Source organism: Helicoverpa zea, chromosome 21 (genome assembly GCF_022581195.2).
Source record: "Helicoverpa zea isolate HzStark_Cry1AcR chromosome 21, ilHelZeax1.1, whole genome shotgun sequence".
NCBI classification, from domain to species: domain Eukaryota; kingdom Metazoa; phylum Arthropoda; class Insecta; order Lepidoptera; family Noctuidae; genus Helicoverpa; species Helicoverpa zea.
In genome coordinates, this window is record NC_061472.1 from 9,008,919 (window position 1) to 9,027,769 (window position 18,851).

The window sequence follows — 18,851 nt, forward strand, 5'->3', positions numbered from 1 at the left end:
ATTAATAGCTGATGAAAATCAGACAGATTTCTTAGAAACAGTTTGGGTCAGCTTATAACAATTATAGATTTATGCAACTTTTTATTCCTATTAGAAGCATAGAATTTAATTTGATTTCTCCCGTTCTCCAAATAGTCTTAATTATCTAAAAATGTCCATTAATGCTCTTGCATAGGTATCAATTTTCAGTGACAAGTGTTAGAACTTAAATCTAAACAGCTGTTGTAAAACGCCAATTATACCAAAGTCAGTTACAAAGTAAACTGAAACAAGCCCACAATTGGCTGCAGACCACACAGGACCAATTACTCATACCTGTAGACACAATTCTGTTCAAAATTTGTACAAGTTGACACCATCTTACGAGTTCAGATCGTGTTTACTTTAGAAAGTCTTTGTAGCTATCTCACGCGGACTATATTGTGGCACTGGCTGGTACAATACTAGCCTGGCCTAGCAATCTGGCTTCTCTATTCAGTTCCTCCACTTTAATATGTCTTAACTTGGGGCTACAATGGTGCATATTAATATTTGCCGTCTCCTGAACCATGTCGCTTGTGAAATTCTGTGTGGCGCTAAGTTTACTGAACTTTGTTATCTCAGTTTCATGTTTCCTTGTAGTTTCAACATGTGCGGCATCGGTAGCATGTATTAGTTCAAAGATTTGAGAATGGATTAAACAGTTTACGTTGTCTACCATTCCTTCAACTAATGTTATGAAATATTTTATGGTATACTCAAGATTGTTAATATCACCAATAAAATATTCGAGTTTTGTTACCTTTACGTTTGTAACTGTAACATCTATTGCACTTACTTACTCTATGATAAAATTCGTAGCAACTCGATACACATTTTCAATATAAAATGGATGGCCGCCAATAATTAATTAAAATAAACGATTACATGCCTTTCGTAAGCAGCTAATGAGATTGAAAATGATTGAGTTTTCGTGAAACGTGATATCAGTGTAAATTATAACGGTTCTCTAATGGGTCTAGCCAATGATATAACCATTGATTTTGGTGAGGAAGCACGCGTCTCAACTATTTAGGTTATGTCAATAAAAGCGGCTCTTTAGAATTGACCAAAAGATACCACTTATGATAATAAATGTAAGGTTGAGGAAAAAAACTTTGAGAAAAATATAATTAAGTATTTTTCCTCTTGTTGCTTGGGATATAAAAATCGTTTGTGTCATTTTTGGCTGTAACTTCTGAAGCTTTATTATTCTGTCTTTTACTTAAAATTAGTCAAAGACCAAACCTCTCAATCAGGCTAATTCTGTCTCCCAAGTCAATCCTATATAAAAATATTTTACTCTAAAAAATCTTGCTAGCCATCGATTCTCGATTCATTACTAGTGAACTCAATTTCGTCACTTGAAGTAATGCCAGCCATTTAAACGTCAGAATCGATTACAATTCCGATTGAACTCGGTACTGAACCGAAATAAAGATGTCCAATAGTCGGAGGCCGTTGCCCATTAACCAGTCCAATTGAAATGCAACGATTATTCGATTAAATTTCGATTTCGAGTAAAAATTCTCGGAATGTTGTTATGTTGTCAGGTTTATTCGTTATTTGACTATTGGGTGCTGCTTGTGTGAAATAGTAACTTATAATTCCATATCTCAAATCAATGCCAATAAATGGTAGATAAGTTGATGCCTTACTATGTTTGGTTACTACCTTTGCAACTCCATATTTTAATGATCGATCGAAAAATGCTTGAAGTAAAAAGAGTTTCTTAGATTATTTCAAACGCAATTTACTTATCGCCACATCAAATTAACAACAATTTTGAAATAAATTAGAATATTACTGCTTGCTTGTAAAACACAAATTATGCAACATCAAAGGGCTGTTGGTATTTCAAGCCAATATGCTTATCAGATAACTTTACGAGTCTTGTACATACATGGAAGAATAATGTAACCGGCAAATAATTTACGTGCATTTAAAATTCAAATCATAAATTGGATTTTTTCTCACACCATCCATAATCGTTTGAAGATGATCAAGACGTTGTATAAGGAAGCTGTAAAGTATAAGAGGTGTAAATTGCTATATTAAAAGAGTTCGATCAATCTTTCTGTCGTCACCGGCGCGGGCTCACGTCCCATGCATATGGATGCGTCGTTTAGCTGCGCGAATATTTTTGCCGTTTATGTCCTGAGAATATCACCTTTCATTCATGAAAAATATGTTTGTTATATTAATTTTTTTCTTAATTTTATATATGGAAATTACAATTATAAGAAAAAAAACGGAAAGTTTTTTTCTACATATATAATTAAATACAGTCGTCATAACAACAATGATTCGACCGGTTTCCGAAACATATTGTAGTTTTTTACCATTGTACAATTTTAAATAGAAATGACTCATTGGCCCAAGAATGGTAGGCAATATTTCACTGTCATCATTCTTATTATGTTTTATTAATTGCATTGTTGGTGTAATGTTGTATTTAGTCATATATATTTATATTTATTACAGTGAGTTGTTCTTCAATCAATAGTTACTATAATATATGAGCGACAACAAGACTTATTTTTATGCAACAGATATTTTCACTAAAAAAAATTTGAAATAATCCTAAATTTATTCTCTTTCGTACAAGGCCCAAGTGAAACAAACTTGCGCAGCAGCAAACAGCCAGTTTGTAACTTTCGTACCTTCTGTCAACGTCGCAACAAGTTTAAACACATAACAAGAACAGATTTCGGACAACCTCTGTATGTTAGTAGCGTAATGATACCGCTGTCAGTTTATACAAAGTTGTATGGAAATTTTTGGGACCTTTTTCGAGTCGGAACTCTTTACTCTTTAGTGCGAAGAGGTTTTTAGAAAAAAAGTTATAATATGTAGTGCGATTTAAAATTGGAATTGTTATGCTATATAATGAGGAATATGATTAATGATTTTGAATTAAGAAAATTATAAATTACGACATTCGGCGATGGTGGTCGACGAGCTTACAAAAGTTTATATAGACCTTTTTAGACTTTGGCAAAATCAATATTCCTATTCATGATTTTTTTACAACATTTTGAAGAGTTTTGGGGAAAGAGCCAACACTTATATTTTATCAACTCGTATTATAAGCATCAATATTAATAAAGTACAGCTAAACAGAAATTGGTGCCGAAATACATCTGCGTCATACGCCGTATTCTACCAATATTGTATACCTACTCTGCCTTGAACTGGAACTTGCAAGACCAATATATTTTGGATTCTACATACTCCAGTATAACTAGTTACTATTTATACCATTAACAACTGTGGTTTGCTGTACTTTTAAACGGAGCTGGTTACAAGATGCGGTTCTAAACGTTATATACACCATGAAACGATACAAACGATTATGTTATAACTATGTAGGTACTATTTAATAGCTAGGAGTTACCTGATAATGTCACATAAGAGGTAACGACAGAATAACTATTTAAAAAGTCTTTACTTTTCTTACGTCATGCCTGTTTAGAGATAATGATTTTAACTGTAATTGAAGCATTTTTTTATGCTTATTCAATTTAATAGCAGAGTCCAGTATTTTATTATAAGAACAAGGTAAGAGCCCTATACCCAAAATATCTTATGATGACAGTCCATCTGAATGAAGATCTTCATTTGTTTTCACACACACAAACGAACTCGGAACTACTGATCATATTTCTGTCGAACATTACTTAAAGAAACGACTGCACTTAAATCACACATATAACTAGAATCACCGTTCTAAATCACCGCTTAATGTGCTAATTCGAGCCGACCTATCATCAAAACATAGGACCATTAATAGATTTTTCTTGTTGACCACATTATTAACTTTTCTCGACCCGTGTGGGAACCGAAACTGGTTTATATTTAACGGTTAAGTTAACCTGACATGACGTAAGTCGTTAATTAATATCAATATTAAGATGAATAATGATTGGCTGGCTTCACTTGTGTAAGACGGACGAAGTTTTCGATACTGATTGGTTACATTGATCGGGAGCAGGATAATTTAGTCTGACTTAGAAAGCTTGTTCAGCATTTTACGTTTTAAGTAAATAGTAGGTTAACATCAAGTTTACTATTAGTGATATAGCAATGAAACTCGAAAGACTTGAAAAACTGTATAACAGCGATTATTCTATACTCCTTTCTAAAACATTTTCAAAATCACACACAACATCAAAAATTCCCTGAACTACCTCATAAAACATTGTTAGCTCCCTAAAACAAGAGAAAATAATAAAATAAGCTAAACAGCGGAATGGAGAATCTGACACCATTGACCATGTATTGTTCTGCCCACACCAAGATGGCTGATTACGCTCATATACCAATCGTATGCGCATCTGATGACTGATTTATACGTTAAAGATGGCGCCCAACGATTCCAATTTTGAGATAGGTTTCGCTTCTGTCAGATAGCCCAGTTTAGAATTTTATTCAGTTTTGATTTTTTTTTATTTGCTCCTTGGGCACGCTCCCTGTCGACGGCGATGGGGATGATTTGTTTGACGCCTTTTAGTTTTTTTTTTTGTAGATTATTTTTGTTTATTTGTAATAAATTTTTGATAATGTGTTCAAAATCTTAAAGTTTTGATTTTAACTAAAATTGCGGAGTTTTGCTTGTTTTAACAGATGTGTTACTTGAGTGTTAGATTAGATACTTTTCATAACCTATGATTGACCTTGAGATATGTTAAGAGCCTGGTGTGAGGAAACGATTAAACATTAAATTGAAATGCGATTTTTATTATTGTCATTTTAGTTACAAAATATAGGAACATTTAGCAATCTTTAACCTTAGGTAGGTACCCGTAGTGTATTTACATATGTATAGGTATAATTGCTATTATATTTCCAATCGTTTGCTGCGTATCCTTTAAAAAAAACTGAACAAGAAATGTTCAAATAGGGACCATTAAAGCAACAGTTGACGACAATTCATTTCAAAATGGTTGTCAAAATATGTTAGGGGAAACATTAAATTTGTCATAGAAGCTATCATGTGAACCTTGATCTCTTTCAAATATAATAAAGCTGTCTAGCTAGACAATAAGTAAAAAAACAATGGAAAACATATGGAAGCCAGCCATGTAAACCGTCTGTATTATTACCTAACTATAAACTAGTTTATCCGCTAATATTTTTGATAAAATTCTTGTTTTTTTCGTGTGCACGTGTGAGCGTTTTGTCTTTATCATAGATGCATAGATATATATTTAATTTGCTATACATATGTTGTTTTAAATAGTTTTTTTTTTCACCTTAGTAGTTTATTACTTCTGAATTCGTTCTTCGTATGTGAGCATTGTTGCTTAAGATCCAAACATTTGTAACTATGTGTATGTTGCTTTACGCTTATTATCGTTCATAGTAATTTCGCGATTTTAACGACGTGTAAGAAATTGAAGATCATGACACGATTTTGTGTCTAAAGTATGAGTTAATGAGCTTTTGCACGCCACTTATTTGCAAACAAATTGCAACTTCAACAGTCTTTGAAAAAGACATCGGATTATTAGGATCTACAAATAATAGAACCTGACCAATGATTACCAAACTGATTTGATTTGATTTGAAATTATTGAGCAAGAAGTCTCATCATTAACAAAATAATCTTTTCGTATTCATTACGATCGCTTGACCACAAAAGCTCATTTTCGGTTGCAACATTGCAACCTATCGGTTCATTTGAAGTTCAGCAACTCTTTCTATTTGTTCTGTATCTACAAAATAATAGAATTAAGATCTTCGATACAATGCAATCGCAGTCTCTGGTACGATCGCTGCCAAATCGCCTTCAATAAAGAAGTAATTGATATAATCAGAGCAGTAGATTACACGACAAGGCCTGCCTACCACAACTTTAAAAATTCACCCAATTTTTCACACGTCATAACATAACAGAACTTTGGATAGAGTTCATTTCACTTTGATTGGGTGTTTGGCAGCTGTAAATATAAATTTGTTTTGAGACCATGTATAGCGGGTGTGGACTTAAATGTTGTAATCTGGGGAAATTGCTACCGGGAAGTCGAGAAAGGTAGGTTACATTTTTTGTGGTAATAAAAATAATTTTAGTGCTGTTTTGATCTCTATTTTTATTTAACGCTTTAATAGTAATTAGTTTCAAGACTCGAGTTCGAGAGAATTTAATCACTTTTTTCACTATTAGTAAAATTAAAAATAAATTGAAGCTTTTTTGTTTTACGCTTATTGCGTATGACATTTTTAATCCATACAAATAAAGCGTAATAGTTATATTCTATTAATACACATACGTATTAAACGATGTTTCTGATTTAGGTCCATAAATGGTACATTTATTCATCATTTTCACACAACATAAGGCGTGGTACACATCATTTCTTAAGAGCGAATATAAGGCATTCATCACACACGCTCCCGGACGCCCGGAAAGATCAAGCTATTCATAAACTAATTAAGTATGTGTAACTATCCTTATTTGACTAAATTGACGTCTACGAATGATAGTTTTTAAAAGCAATGACTTTCCATTCTAAATTTAAAAGAGGTCTATATTGACAGTTTTTTTTTTCAGAGACTTCCTAAAAAGAGGAATCATATCTACAGGACTTGTGTGGTTTTCAATAATTATAAATTGTTCAAAAAAGGAATTCCCAATAATGTATTACTTTTAGAGGGCACGTTAAACTGTAGGTCCCGCCTGTCATTGAACATCTTTGGCAGTCGTTACGTTTAATCAGAAGTCAGTAAGACTGACAACCAGTCTTACCAACGGGTATTGCTTTGCCCGGATAACTGGGTTGAGGAGGTGACATACAATTATTGTTTTTCATTCTTTCAAAAAAGGAACTCTATGATATGTGTTACCATCAATATTTTTGTATGATACTAATGAGCTTTCTTTACAACAATCAGCAGGTTTATAGGCCCTTATAGTCTACGAACAATTAAGCTATTGAATCACTAGCCTTTTGTTACGGTTTCGTATTTATAACTGAATTTGGTATTTTACCTCTTTAATAGGCCGGCGTGAAAATTCTTGCTTTAATTAGTAAAATAACGGTAGTTAACGTATACCTGTCGTTTTTAAAAGTTGGGAGTATTGATTAATAAAAAATAGACTTTCTAAGGTAAAATACTTAATGAAAATATATCCCCAGAAGTGATGTGAAAAATAACTAGCCATAAAGGTATTTGAACAGTGTATCAATTAAAATTCGGATCAGTTTGTGTAAAAATATAGTTCCTGATTGCTGCGTACACGCATGTTCGGTATTACGTATCATGAAGATTACATGATAAGCAAAATCCTTTTTCGGATCGTAATTTGGCTTTGTAAACCACACCGAATTAAGAAAACTATGGTCGAAATTACTAAAGTAAAAATTATAACGGAAAATTGGGATAATCTCCATTGAGCTGACGTAAAATTATTACTACATAGTAAATCAAAAAGACTACCAACTAAAACCGTGTAATACATACATATGTTCCAATAAATCGGCCTTAATCTCGAAATCTGGCGAGAAAGTCAACATTCAATCATTACCTACATTAATTTCACAGGTCATTAATTTCGGCTCACTTACCTTCGACATTACGAAATCGACATACTTATCGATAAAAACAAACAAAAAAGCATCGCATACCATTCCACCTGATAGAAACTGTCCGCTATCGAAGTACGAAATCTCCATTTGGAGTCCATAAAGTTGTTATTAGACTTTTACGATCTCAATCTTACAGTTGGACCACCGAAGCAAACGCTTCGGGCACTTCAAATCTTCCTATTGAGCCATTATCACGATTCCGTTTAACTAATTGTGAATACACAATATGTAATTACGATCCAGATTAGAATGATATTAACATCTATGGTGTTATTACGGAACTATTTCAATGTCTATGAGGACATGTAATTAGGCTGTCTCTATTATTTTTCCGCTGTTAAAAATAGGACAGACCTGATTTATGTCATTGGTCTTAAACTGGTTATAATGAAACATGCGTCTACGAGGTGTCTGGTTGGCTGTGTCAGAGAAAAAAAACCTAAAAAAATCTATGGATAGATCCTATAGACATAGTAGCAAAAAATATTGCTTAATCATTCTCCGCAAATTATGCCTATGTAACTGAAAGCAATAGGCTTGGTACACAGTCAGATTGGCCAAGTAAAATTGTACAAGCCATAATAATTTTATGCGTGGCATTTACATTATAGCTACTGTCATGAATAGAAAGTGTATTGTGTTACTAACATAACTAACAGTACCCTAACTAAGCTATAGGCAGTAGATACATAAGAAATGAATAAGCTACCGTTTTTTTAACTGTATTAATCTTCTTTTCTTTAAATTCAGTCATCATGATCTGTTATATCTGATTTTCAATTTACGTATTCTCTGGTGCAGCGCCATATTGGAAAAGTCAAATCTAAAGGCATTGTGGAAATAGGCTCATAAATAATTAATAAAAAATTACCAATAAATGTAGATACAATATTCAACGCCTATTTTCTGTACTTAAAATATTTTACATTTCATAAAATCTCTGTGGCATTTCAAAACGAGGACCGTTTCAAGATAACGTTGGTTTCGTTCATATATCTAAAATAGCCCAAAAATATTACCACAAAGTAATTTACAATAAACCATAGAAAACTTACAAAGTTAAAGTAAACAGTAAAATAAAGTGATCGCTTAGATATTTACAGATTACAAAACAGCTCCTTGAGTTTCGATTACTTTCGGTCGACCCGTAGACGGTACACAGATAAGTTATTTCCCGTAAATTTTAACGACATATTGTTATTACGCTGTTACAAGACTTGCGACACACTTGTAACATGTCACATGTATGTATTTATTTGCATGCTCGAAGAACGCTTCTGCGCATCGAAAAGTAACTATTTATTTACTACGGTTATAGAATTTATTTATATAACAAGAAGTATAAACAAATTGTTTGTTTAGGCTGCTGCCTAATTTGCTTTCTTTTCGGGCGTTCTTGTTTCCGAATTGGCTAATTTGATGATAAACTTAATATAAAAATGCTTTATAGCTTCTCATTCGTTATGTTCACTGCTATTATAATCGTTTGTTACAAAACATATGAAAACGTTATTACAGATAGCAGATAGATAGCGATTTGTCAAGGCTACGATTGTTAAGCTACATATATTTACAGCGAAAGTTCAACATCAACTTTCAGTATAAAACAGAACTTTTCTACTGTTCTTCGTAGTTTAGTATTTTCACGATAACCACATGATGAAAGTAAGAACCTCAAGTATAAGTATTCCCTTGAGAAAGCGTTGTTACCCAACAGCTGAGCGACTACATGAAAACTACAATAGTCGATGTTCGCGCCAGAGAGAAGTAAACAAATGGAGTAAAGACTCGAACACACTCGGCAGTGTTCGGTCGGAGAAGAGAAGGTCTTGTCGATACACGCATCGTGCCCCGGCTTGAGTGTAATTACTAGTTCGTGGTCAATATACACAGAGGATATTGCTAATTATCATACCACAATGGTTTTTTCAACAGAAACTGTACGCACGTGCAAATTCAAAGCAAATAGACATAAAAGTGTTCAGTGAATCAAAACGAATAAAAAATTCAATTGGTATAATTGGGAGCACTGTCAATGTACCGCTGTGATCTCGATAGTACGTGCCGATCGGTGCTCGTGGACTAACAAAAAAACCTTGAGCCGAAGCACTGGACGTTGTGAAATACTTTTAATGTAATTTAACTGTTGTAAGCTTAGTAAGGTGCAAAAATGTTTCAGGTCCGTTACCTTTCGCTTCTGAGTAGACTCTTACCAAAGCTGAACAGCTTGATAAAATTGTTCGTAAAACATTAATGGCCTTACTACAAAAACTTTAAACCCTGTTTTACACTTGTCTTATCAAATTTTGGCTGCAAAATGAACCATATGTCAACGTCATAATTTGACATTTTTTTAGACAAGGCATAAACTGACGTTTAAAAGTTTTTGTGGTAAGACGGGTAAAATCTAATCTAGAATACTCACTGTAAACGCTGTTGTAATCTGTGGTGCCGTTGACTGTGCCATCCGGCAGCAGCTGCAGATAGCGATTCTTGAGGAACATCTGTATGGTGCGGGAGGTGCCTGTTATGTGGCTCAGGTTGGCGGAGCGCTGCGCGCGCGGCTCGGGCGCGGGCGCCGCGGCGCAGGACGCGAGCGCGAGCGCCGCCAGGAGCAGCCGCAGCGGGCGCGTGCGCGAGCGCATGGCGCGCCGCGCCCATGGCAGCCGCCCGGACGCCGTCACTGCACAACACCGCCGCGCATACCCCGCTTAAGCCCCCACGACGACCGCACCCAGTCTCATTCAATACCTTCCTTCTTTACTTATAAATCAGTTCGGTATACTCTGGTACGCATCGTACCCAACACCCTCATATTACTTTTATTGCACCATATTATTGACAGCTTCTCGGTTTACAAGCGCCGCAAGCCGGGTTGTTCACACGATCTGAAACAAAATAATTTTGTGTTTAATAATAGAGTGTGGTGGACAAATTGGTAACCGATACACCACGTCGTCACGTGAACAATTGTTCGATACTAAAGCAAATAGAATTGAGTTAACAAAGTCTAGACATTTCGCGGTAAAGAATTTTACAGACGATTGTGGTGAAGTCTGACTTTAATGAGAATATCTTGGATTTTCGTATAAGACAAATACGTTTTGGCGGTACAGCAGACGCAACAATGTTTATGCGAGATTCAAACAGCTATTGTATAAATACAATGTGTTTAAATAGGAGACTCGAATGAGACAATAGCACTGAATCAAGTGGTTATTTTTATATTAGAGCTCGGTAAGGTCAAATCACCTTGATGATGATCACAATACTTTCATTTTAAAAGCAAAGAGATGAAACAATTGACAACTCTTCTCACTGATATCATTGGAAAAGGAACATTCAGTGTACTGTTTTATTTGAAATCGCACTCAAGGTGCATTGCCACCATTAGATAAAACTTAATGTTAGGCATTATTTACTTTTACAATGGCGTTCGAGCATTACCACTAAAACACTAGATTACAAATAATTTTCGGATCTTTATACCAAGCTGGAAACACAATTGAAAACAAAGTATGTAGCATCAAAACATTTTGAGGTTGGACGAAAATAAAAAAAAGTAAAGTTTTTTATAAAATTTATTCGGCGATCGTTGCCAAGGAAAGTCGATAACGTAAAGCTACCGATCGGTAAAATTGTAGGTCGACCATCTGTCCGACTTTCAACATTTACATGCGATCGCATCGCCGGTGGAGCAGTCGACCACTCTAAGATAAGAAGCAAGTAACTGTCTTTATTTGTAGACCTGGTTCTACACCCTAACGAAGCTATCTCAGTTTTCGTACTGGATTCAGGCGTGTTCACTTTCAAAGAAGGAACTCTTTGAAAGCCAGTCTTAAAGGTGTAGCCGCTAATAGCAGGAAAAGAAATCTTCAACATAATACAGTACAGTTTAACTTGTAGCTAACTAATGAGATCTGCTTCCTCAGATGATTTTGAATATCCTTCATCCAATTTGTATCCATCGCTCTTTCACAAAGTGACAAAAACCAACTCTCACCAGCTTTTAACCTTTCAGATTGACTTTTAATACCTACTTAAACCTTGTGGACATTAACATGCATTAACGATTTCATATGCCGCCGCACGCAAATGGTGATAGCAGATATTTCATTAACCGAATTAAGGTCACCTGTATCCTTATTATTAAAAACAAATCATCGTTTGAGCAACACTTACAAAAATTGACACTGTTGCTTCAATATTTCTGCCTCTTAAACTTTATTATCTTCATGTTCTACATACTCAATTATTTGATGATTTTATTGATTCATACCACTTGAGTTTTTGACGTTATCGAATCGTGGAGAATAATGATTGAATCTGATTGTAGTGTCCTTATGTTTTCAATGTATCTAGATCGGGTCATCGGTTCGTCTCCCATATGTCATGATTGTTAGACGGTACGACATTTGGCTAACGTCAAATATTTCTTCGTTAATGCACTAGTCATCTATTTTTCTAAGAAGTACATTGTTAACGTCTTAACTGATGTTTCGTTATTTTCAATAAAATCATTGTCATCAGCCACTATAGATTTGACTCCTGCTACTATTTTCCTGTTATCTTCAAATACGAAAATAAAGTCTTCTTAACTTTAATAGCTTTCTCCTGAGTAAGTATCGGGCAATCCAGTAACACAATCTGGTCTCAATTTGTCAACCTGTTTCATGTAATTGAATGGAGCGAGAAACTTGCCGACAATGGATTGAGATTGCAAATGGTGGAAGTTAGTTCTATTTCTTATTTATCACGCAAGACTAATCGGTCTCATAAAATTCTAAGCTGCAAAATTTATGATTAACAAATAAGCGGAAAGCATTTCAAGTAAACGCGAAGAGAATAAGTTATTAACGAAACAGTGTATTTTAGTATCTAAAAGTTTATCAAAATATTATATCGGCTTAATTAAAATGTAATCATTCCAGTATTATTTCTTTGAAATTGTAACACTCTTATTCCGCTGATTACGACTTCCACATGCCATTTTTGTAATTAGCCTTCATGCTGTTAACCCAGAATATTGAGTTATTGCTGACCACAAAAATATACCTACCTACTCAGATGTTAACTTTTCTCTTATCAACCAATTAATTGGCAGATATTATTAATCATTATTTCATTTCAAATCGCTGAATTTTTAGGAGCATAATCCAAAGTTGAAATTTTTTCTCTTTTCCTTTCTAATGATCGAATCAAATCAAATACAAAGTCATCACCAAATCTAATGTCTTTTCTTCCAACGTTCTCACTTATCAAAATAAAATCAGCGCTTAGATGTGATGATTGTATTTTTTGTCATCTATAGCTGTAACACCCATAAATATCAGATCATGATCATCATTTTCCACTTCTGTGGCTGTCAATCATCTTTTATCATCGTATCATGCTTCAGTTGTGATGACGTTAATAGTACGAGTGCGTGAATATGATAAATTGATACTGCTTTTAGCCTTTTCATTACCTATGCTAAGTGGCTAAAAAAATTTAGCTACGATGCGAGCCCGTGATTGTTATTTTTTATCATCTTACTTCGGTTCATCAATATGTAATTCTCTAAAGATTTTATTATTTTGGGTTTTTCTATTTTTAGTGTTAACAGGAAAATCTAGATAGATATCTAGCTTAAATTACACGGGTCGAATGCCAGTAAACTAAATTGAATCTGCCTCTTAGCTTTCAAAATAAGAGCTTAACCAATTAATTATTGTGAAACTGTGAAAAACGTGACTCGACTTGCTAAAAATTGATTTATAATTGCATTGAAATATTATCACCGTCTTTTTCGAGACTTTTTAATTTTACAGTAAGCTATTTTCTCAGCTCTCAAGATTATAATATCTTGACTCTGTTGAAAGCATTTTAAGGTTTAATCGGTACTTGTTTCAAGAATTCACTTACCCATTAACTCAATGTATTCAACCCGTTATTGCGTCAACAAACGCGTTAAGATAAGAAGAGATTCATGCGATACATTCGATTACAATAAGCTTTCTATGCATCTGAATTGTAAATTTTAGAGTCCCGTAGATTTTTGTGTTTTATAGATACCTGTGGAACTTTGGCATTTTTAAAAACAAAGAATTGGTACAGCTTAGATAAATAGCCGTAATTTAATGTTACACAAGTTGATTTTAGTTCGTATGTACCAGCATATGTACCCATATGTATGTGTTATAAATTATGACAATTCTACCAACAATTATTAGCCACTTACTCTAAATCACATAAACATAAAAACCTAAATGTATTCACTAGAATTTCCCAAATCACATATGGGCGGGTTCCAATCTCGCAAACTACAGCTGCATACCAGCATTTTACTAGTATCGACTCCCGTCTGACCTCCGCCACGCAACTACTTACACCGGTAAATTCTATCGGCATAAATCGATGTACGGGTCCATTAAAGCTTCGGTACACACCTTCACCTGTATTCCCGGTCTTATCTGCAGATAGAGTGCGGTCCAGCTAAGCAATCTATCTTTATTGCCGTGTAATCTATCGATCGCCATTATAATTGATTTTAACTCCGAGTCAACATTACAACACATTTCTTTTGAAGAATTTCGTTTGTGGTTTTAGTCTTTCGCTAATAAATTGAAGAATGAAGAGTCGATTGTGTGCGGTATTTTTGAAGGTCTGTTGGAATGTTGTGGTTCGAAATATTGAGCGTTGTTTTCTTATTCCGCAATTTTTGATTTTATCTGGCTTATTGCCAAGGTTTATACTGTTTGATCGTGTGTTGGTAATTAAACAGTAAATGATAGCTTCGATAATCATTAATAAGTCAACCTAGAATTCTTTTAGATCGCCACGTGTAAAACATGTCATTGAAAGTCTAACGTGATATTTACAAACTTTTTCTTCACACATACAAGCTTGGTAGCATTCGATACTCAATCCATTTCTTAAATAATTACAAACAATCTAAAAATAAAACAGCATTCACAGAAACTTTTTTCACTTCACCGAGTTCATTGAACTTGCAATATCATTTCTTGTTCGATGAATTAATCTTACATTTCAATCGGCTAATCCAAGAAAGAGCATTAGCATACGATCAATAATGTCAAACGCTCCGACTGGTTCTATATGGCTGATTTAATATTATTTCAATGACCTTGACATGCATACAAATGAAATATTTAAGGTCATAACGATACATAATCCAGTATTAAAACGGTTAATACTGAATGATTTGATATTACTTTATCAATAAAAGTAAAGGGAACTGTCAGTTCAATTAGGTGGTAGATCTGGGTGGGCGATGATATTATGTGCAAATGCGTTTTTATATACAGGTAATATAAAAAGGCATTTGCATAATCGGCATAATTGGGTGGCTACGTGTCGTGAATATTGAGGCATATTTTGTCAAAAAAGTCAAAGGGATACAAATAGAGCATTATAAAGGTAGAAAAAGGGAGAGAGTAGAGTTTATATTTAGAAAGGTTTCAACTATAAGAGGAATGCTAATGATTTATATATGGGAGAAACATAGAAAAATAACTCATAATTAAGAGAAATTATTCTCTTAAACGCCCAAGTAATAATATCTTTATATTATCTAATACGTAGACGATGATAAAAAGGGGAGTATGAATGAAAGAAAAAATAACAATAAAGCTCAGAATGCTAAACGATAAACATATAAGAATGAATTCAATAAGCCCGATGTTATCTCAGAAGGTGTCAGTTGACAATGACAGGCGGCTGATAAACTATGACATTATTGAATAATTGACTTGCACCCTTCTACACTGCGAAATAATACGGGGAAGAACTTTGAAGAAAATGATACTTACATTTTTAATTCAAATGAGAATATTTTCAACGATAAAGTATTTGGGAACTATGATGGCAGGTTTTATTAGATTGAATGCATATTTATTATGATAAATGAAATTTTAGGACAGAATAACCTAGATAAAAATATTTTACATAATGTAGAATGAAAACAGAAACAAAGGAATTAACAGTAACATAAATCCATATCTGACCAATTACATGTAAACATAGCGTATTATTTATATTGATAACTAGCCGTTTTCCCGCGGTTTCACCCGCGTCCCGTGGTAACTACTGCCCGTACCGGGATAAAATATAGCCTATGTTACTCGTGGATAATGTAGCTTTCGAATGGTGAAAGAATTTTAAAAAACTGTCCAGTAGTTTTTGAGCCTATTCATTACAAACAAACAAACAAAGTTTTCCTCTTTATAATATTAGTATAGATAATTAAGATAAAATTAAAATTGTACTCTTAAAAAGCGTTATACTTGGAAACGTTTACACAAAAAATCCCAAACAGGAAAATAAGGTGTTACACTTACCACAAACATTTGTTTAATGAGAATTGTTATTAAGGTTTATTCCTGAGTATATTGATGTTAGCTTTTAAACCTTTTCACTTTATTTGTGAATAAGCATTTTCAGTGGCTATTACAGAAATGTTCTTTTTGAAAAGGTGCTAACTAAAAAAAATGTAAGTGTACTATTTGTTCGTTACTATTTAAGTCTATCTACACATTTACGACAACCAGTATAATTTCAAACATTTAAAAAAGGCTTGATGAAGCTATTCCAAGTAACCAAAAGTTAAAGTCGGTTCATGAAAAGAACTGTAATCGACTGACGTAAAGATGCAGTCTACATACACAAAATACTAATCTTATTTGTTGAAACGCCAACAAAGAGTCGAGTAAGTATTACTTTCTTGTTAACACAAGTTATTGTGCTCACGAGCCTGTCTAACTAGGTCAGTTGGCTTCTACGGTGCAAAAGGTGCAATGTACCTATTAGTATTGTCAAATATTGTTGAAAAACCACCACTCAGTTTAACAACTTCAGTTAATGCTATCTCATTATTGGGTGATTCCCCAACGAAATCATAAAAGATGTTTATGTCTAATCATTTCCTTGATTTAATAGATCTTTATTCTTCAATTACGATTAACGGTACTTTAACCTCATTTGCGAAGTCAATGGAAATTTTGTATGTCTGTCATCTGAAAGACGTAATCTCGTCCGATATCCCTGAAGAGACTCTTAATGTGCGTGGATAGATATTAATAAACCAATTTGCCTCCGTTGACTCATGCGACGCGCTTGGTATGATTGGCAGGTAGCCTCATGTTTTCTTTCCTATATGTACATCTATAAGCTATTAAAATGCTTGTAAACTTCAAAGTTCGGAACACTGCTGTATCTAAAATGATTGTGAAATAAAGATCCTTGTGAAGAGAAGAACTAGGCTAGCTGAACATCCAAATAATTTCTCACAGTTTTGGGTCAGTTTAACATCTATACATATAATAAATCTGTAGAAAAGTAATTTTTGTACATTGAAGAAATTGACAAAAAAAATTGCCAGCATGTTAAAGGATAACTAACAGAACCCATTTCCATCATTTTTGTCTGTTTGTCTGTTTATCTGTTTGTTTGTTCGGGATTCACGTAAAATCTACGAATTAAATGCAGACAATGCTTATATACAAAAATTCTACGTAACTTGGGGTATTACTTAGTTTTTGTTTCATCGAAATCGATTCACTCTATCAAAAGATATGATTAATTTTGTGAATTCAAGATGTAAAATATTACGACACGCAATCTATTTGTCAAAACTGTACATTTGAATGTTGTACTTATATTAGTTGATCGGCTTATTCTTAATCTTTACACAGAAAATCACACCTTTATAAGTAACTTCGGAAGAAAAAAAAATATGAAAATTTTGTTTAGCCAAGGTTAAAGTAGCTCCATCTGTGCTAAATCTGTGGTAAATAAAATACATCAAATTTGTCAAAGGAGCGAGGTGGTAAATGACAATATTATCATACATTCTTTATAGAGGACTATTATTTCAACAGATGGAGTTGTGTATTTTCCGTATTTCACCATATTTTAACACGTAGTGTAATTTTTCGATAGACATTTCAATAGTGTTTGTCAGTTTGCCGTGCCACATCAAAATCCAACTATAATTATTACCTTGATGAAAAGAAAATTAATAGTTCTCAGCCAAATTTAAAACGGTGCCATCTAAATTATTTTTTGAACATTATGTCAAAAATGATGACTTTAGTGGAACAATTAATTATCATTTAAAGTTACAGATGGAGTTCATATCAGGATTTTTTCATAAACATAGTTTAGCTTATCTTCCACTAATGTGGTGGCCTTAAAACAAATTACTTTGAGTGAGTAGTATTAAGTAGACCTTAATTATTTTTTCTGGAGCAAAATATGTAAACTTAATCCTAGAAGAAATGAGGATATATCTCTCGCAAGCGCTGCTAAGCGTGAGGAAGGTAATGTAGGATTCTGTAGCTTTAAAAACAAGCCCAGATACAAAGTGCAGATAAGAAATGGGAGCTCTCTCTATTTAATACCATACACACGTAAAATGCTTTATGCGTCTGAAAACGTACAAATTACGCGCCGCATACCAGAGACATGCTTACTTTCAACTTCTGATCGTAAATACACTGTTCACGATTACGAACAGTCTCAGTAAGACCCGAGCCAAGTCTAAAAACCACCTTTTACATAAAACTACGTTTGATGTCATTTAATCACAAAGACAGAATTGTTCTCTGTTGCAAATCCTATCCACCTATATCCTATCCTAATCCAGAATGCATTGCAGGTGTGCATTGCACAAAAACCAATGGTATCCTATTCGAGAAGTCAAAAGAGTTGACCTGCCAACGTCAGCTTCTGCGCTAAGCAAGTGTTCTTAATAGTACCATCAGAATTACATTCATCGTTGAATGAGGTGAATAAATTTTCAGAAACCACAATAACAGTAGGAGCCAAAGCGTATTATCGCTTCATAGAGCTCTGATTGGCCCCAGGTGACCAAGTCAGGTCTGATTTGTTCGTTCATCAGATCTTTGAAAGTGTTTCGGTGGATACTTACTGTCGTCCTGTTTACGTGTGATACAAAATATGGTATATAAACGTCCTCCGCAAGAGCGAAATTTTCCCGGTGTGCGGTAGTACACGCACAGTATACAACACTTATGTTTCTTTTGATTTGCTGGCTCCACCAAGAAATGACAAATTGCGAGCGTACATTCTGAAAATCTTGGCAAAACTGCAGGTTTCAAGTACGAACACATGAAGTGGACTCTCACAGATACGTACATTTTGCCTATTCGTGAACTAATGCAAACATTTCGGTGGAGTCCCGGCTTAGGCCTCCCCCACATTAGGCGTGCGCGATCCTCGGGC

General features: G+C 34.1%; 1 protein-coding gene across 2 annotated transcripts in view; it reads right to left on the minus strand.

Moving 5' to 3' along the window:
* Window positions 1–18,851, minus strand: part of LOC124640574 (fibroblast growth factor 22) — a 181,174-nt gene that overhangs the window by 128,680 nt on the left and 33,643 nt on the right. For both annotated transcript variants that reach the window (XM_047178393.1, XM_047178392.1), the window contains exon 3: window positions 10,033–10,495. In XM_047178393.1, coding sequence (XP_047034349.1) covers window positions 10,033–10,252 — 220 coding nt within the window. In that variant the 5' untranslated portion in view covers window positions 10,253–10,495. The remainder of the gene's footprint in view (window positions 1–10,032; window positions 10,496–18,851) is intronic.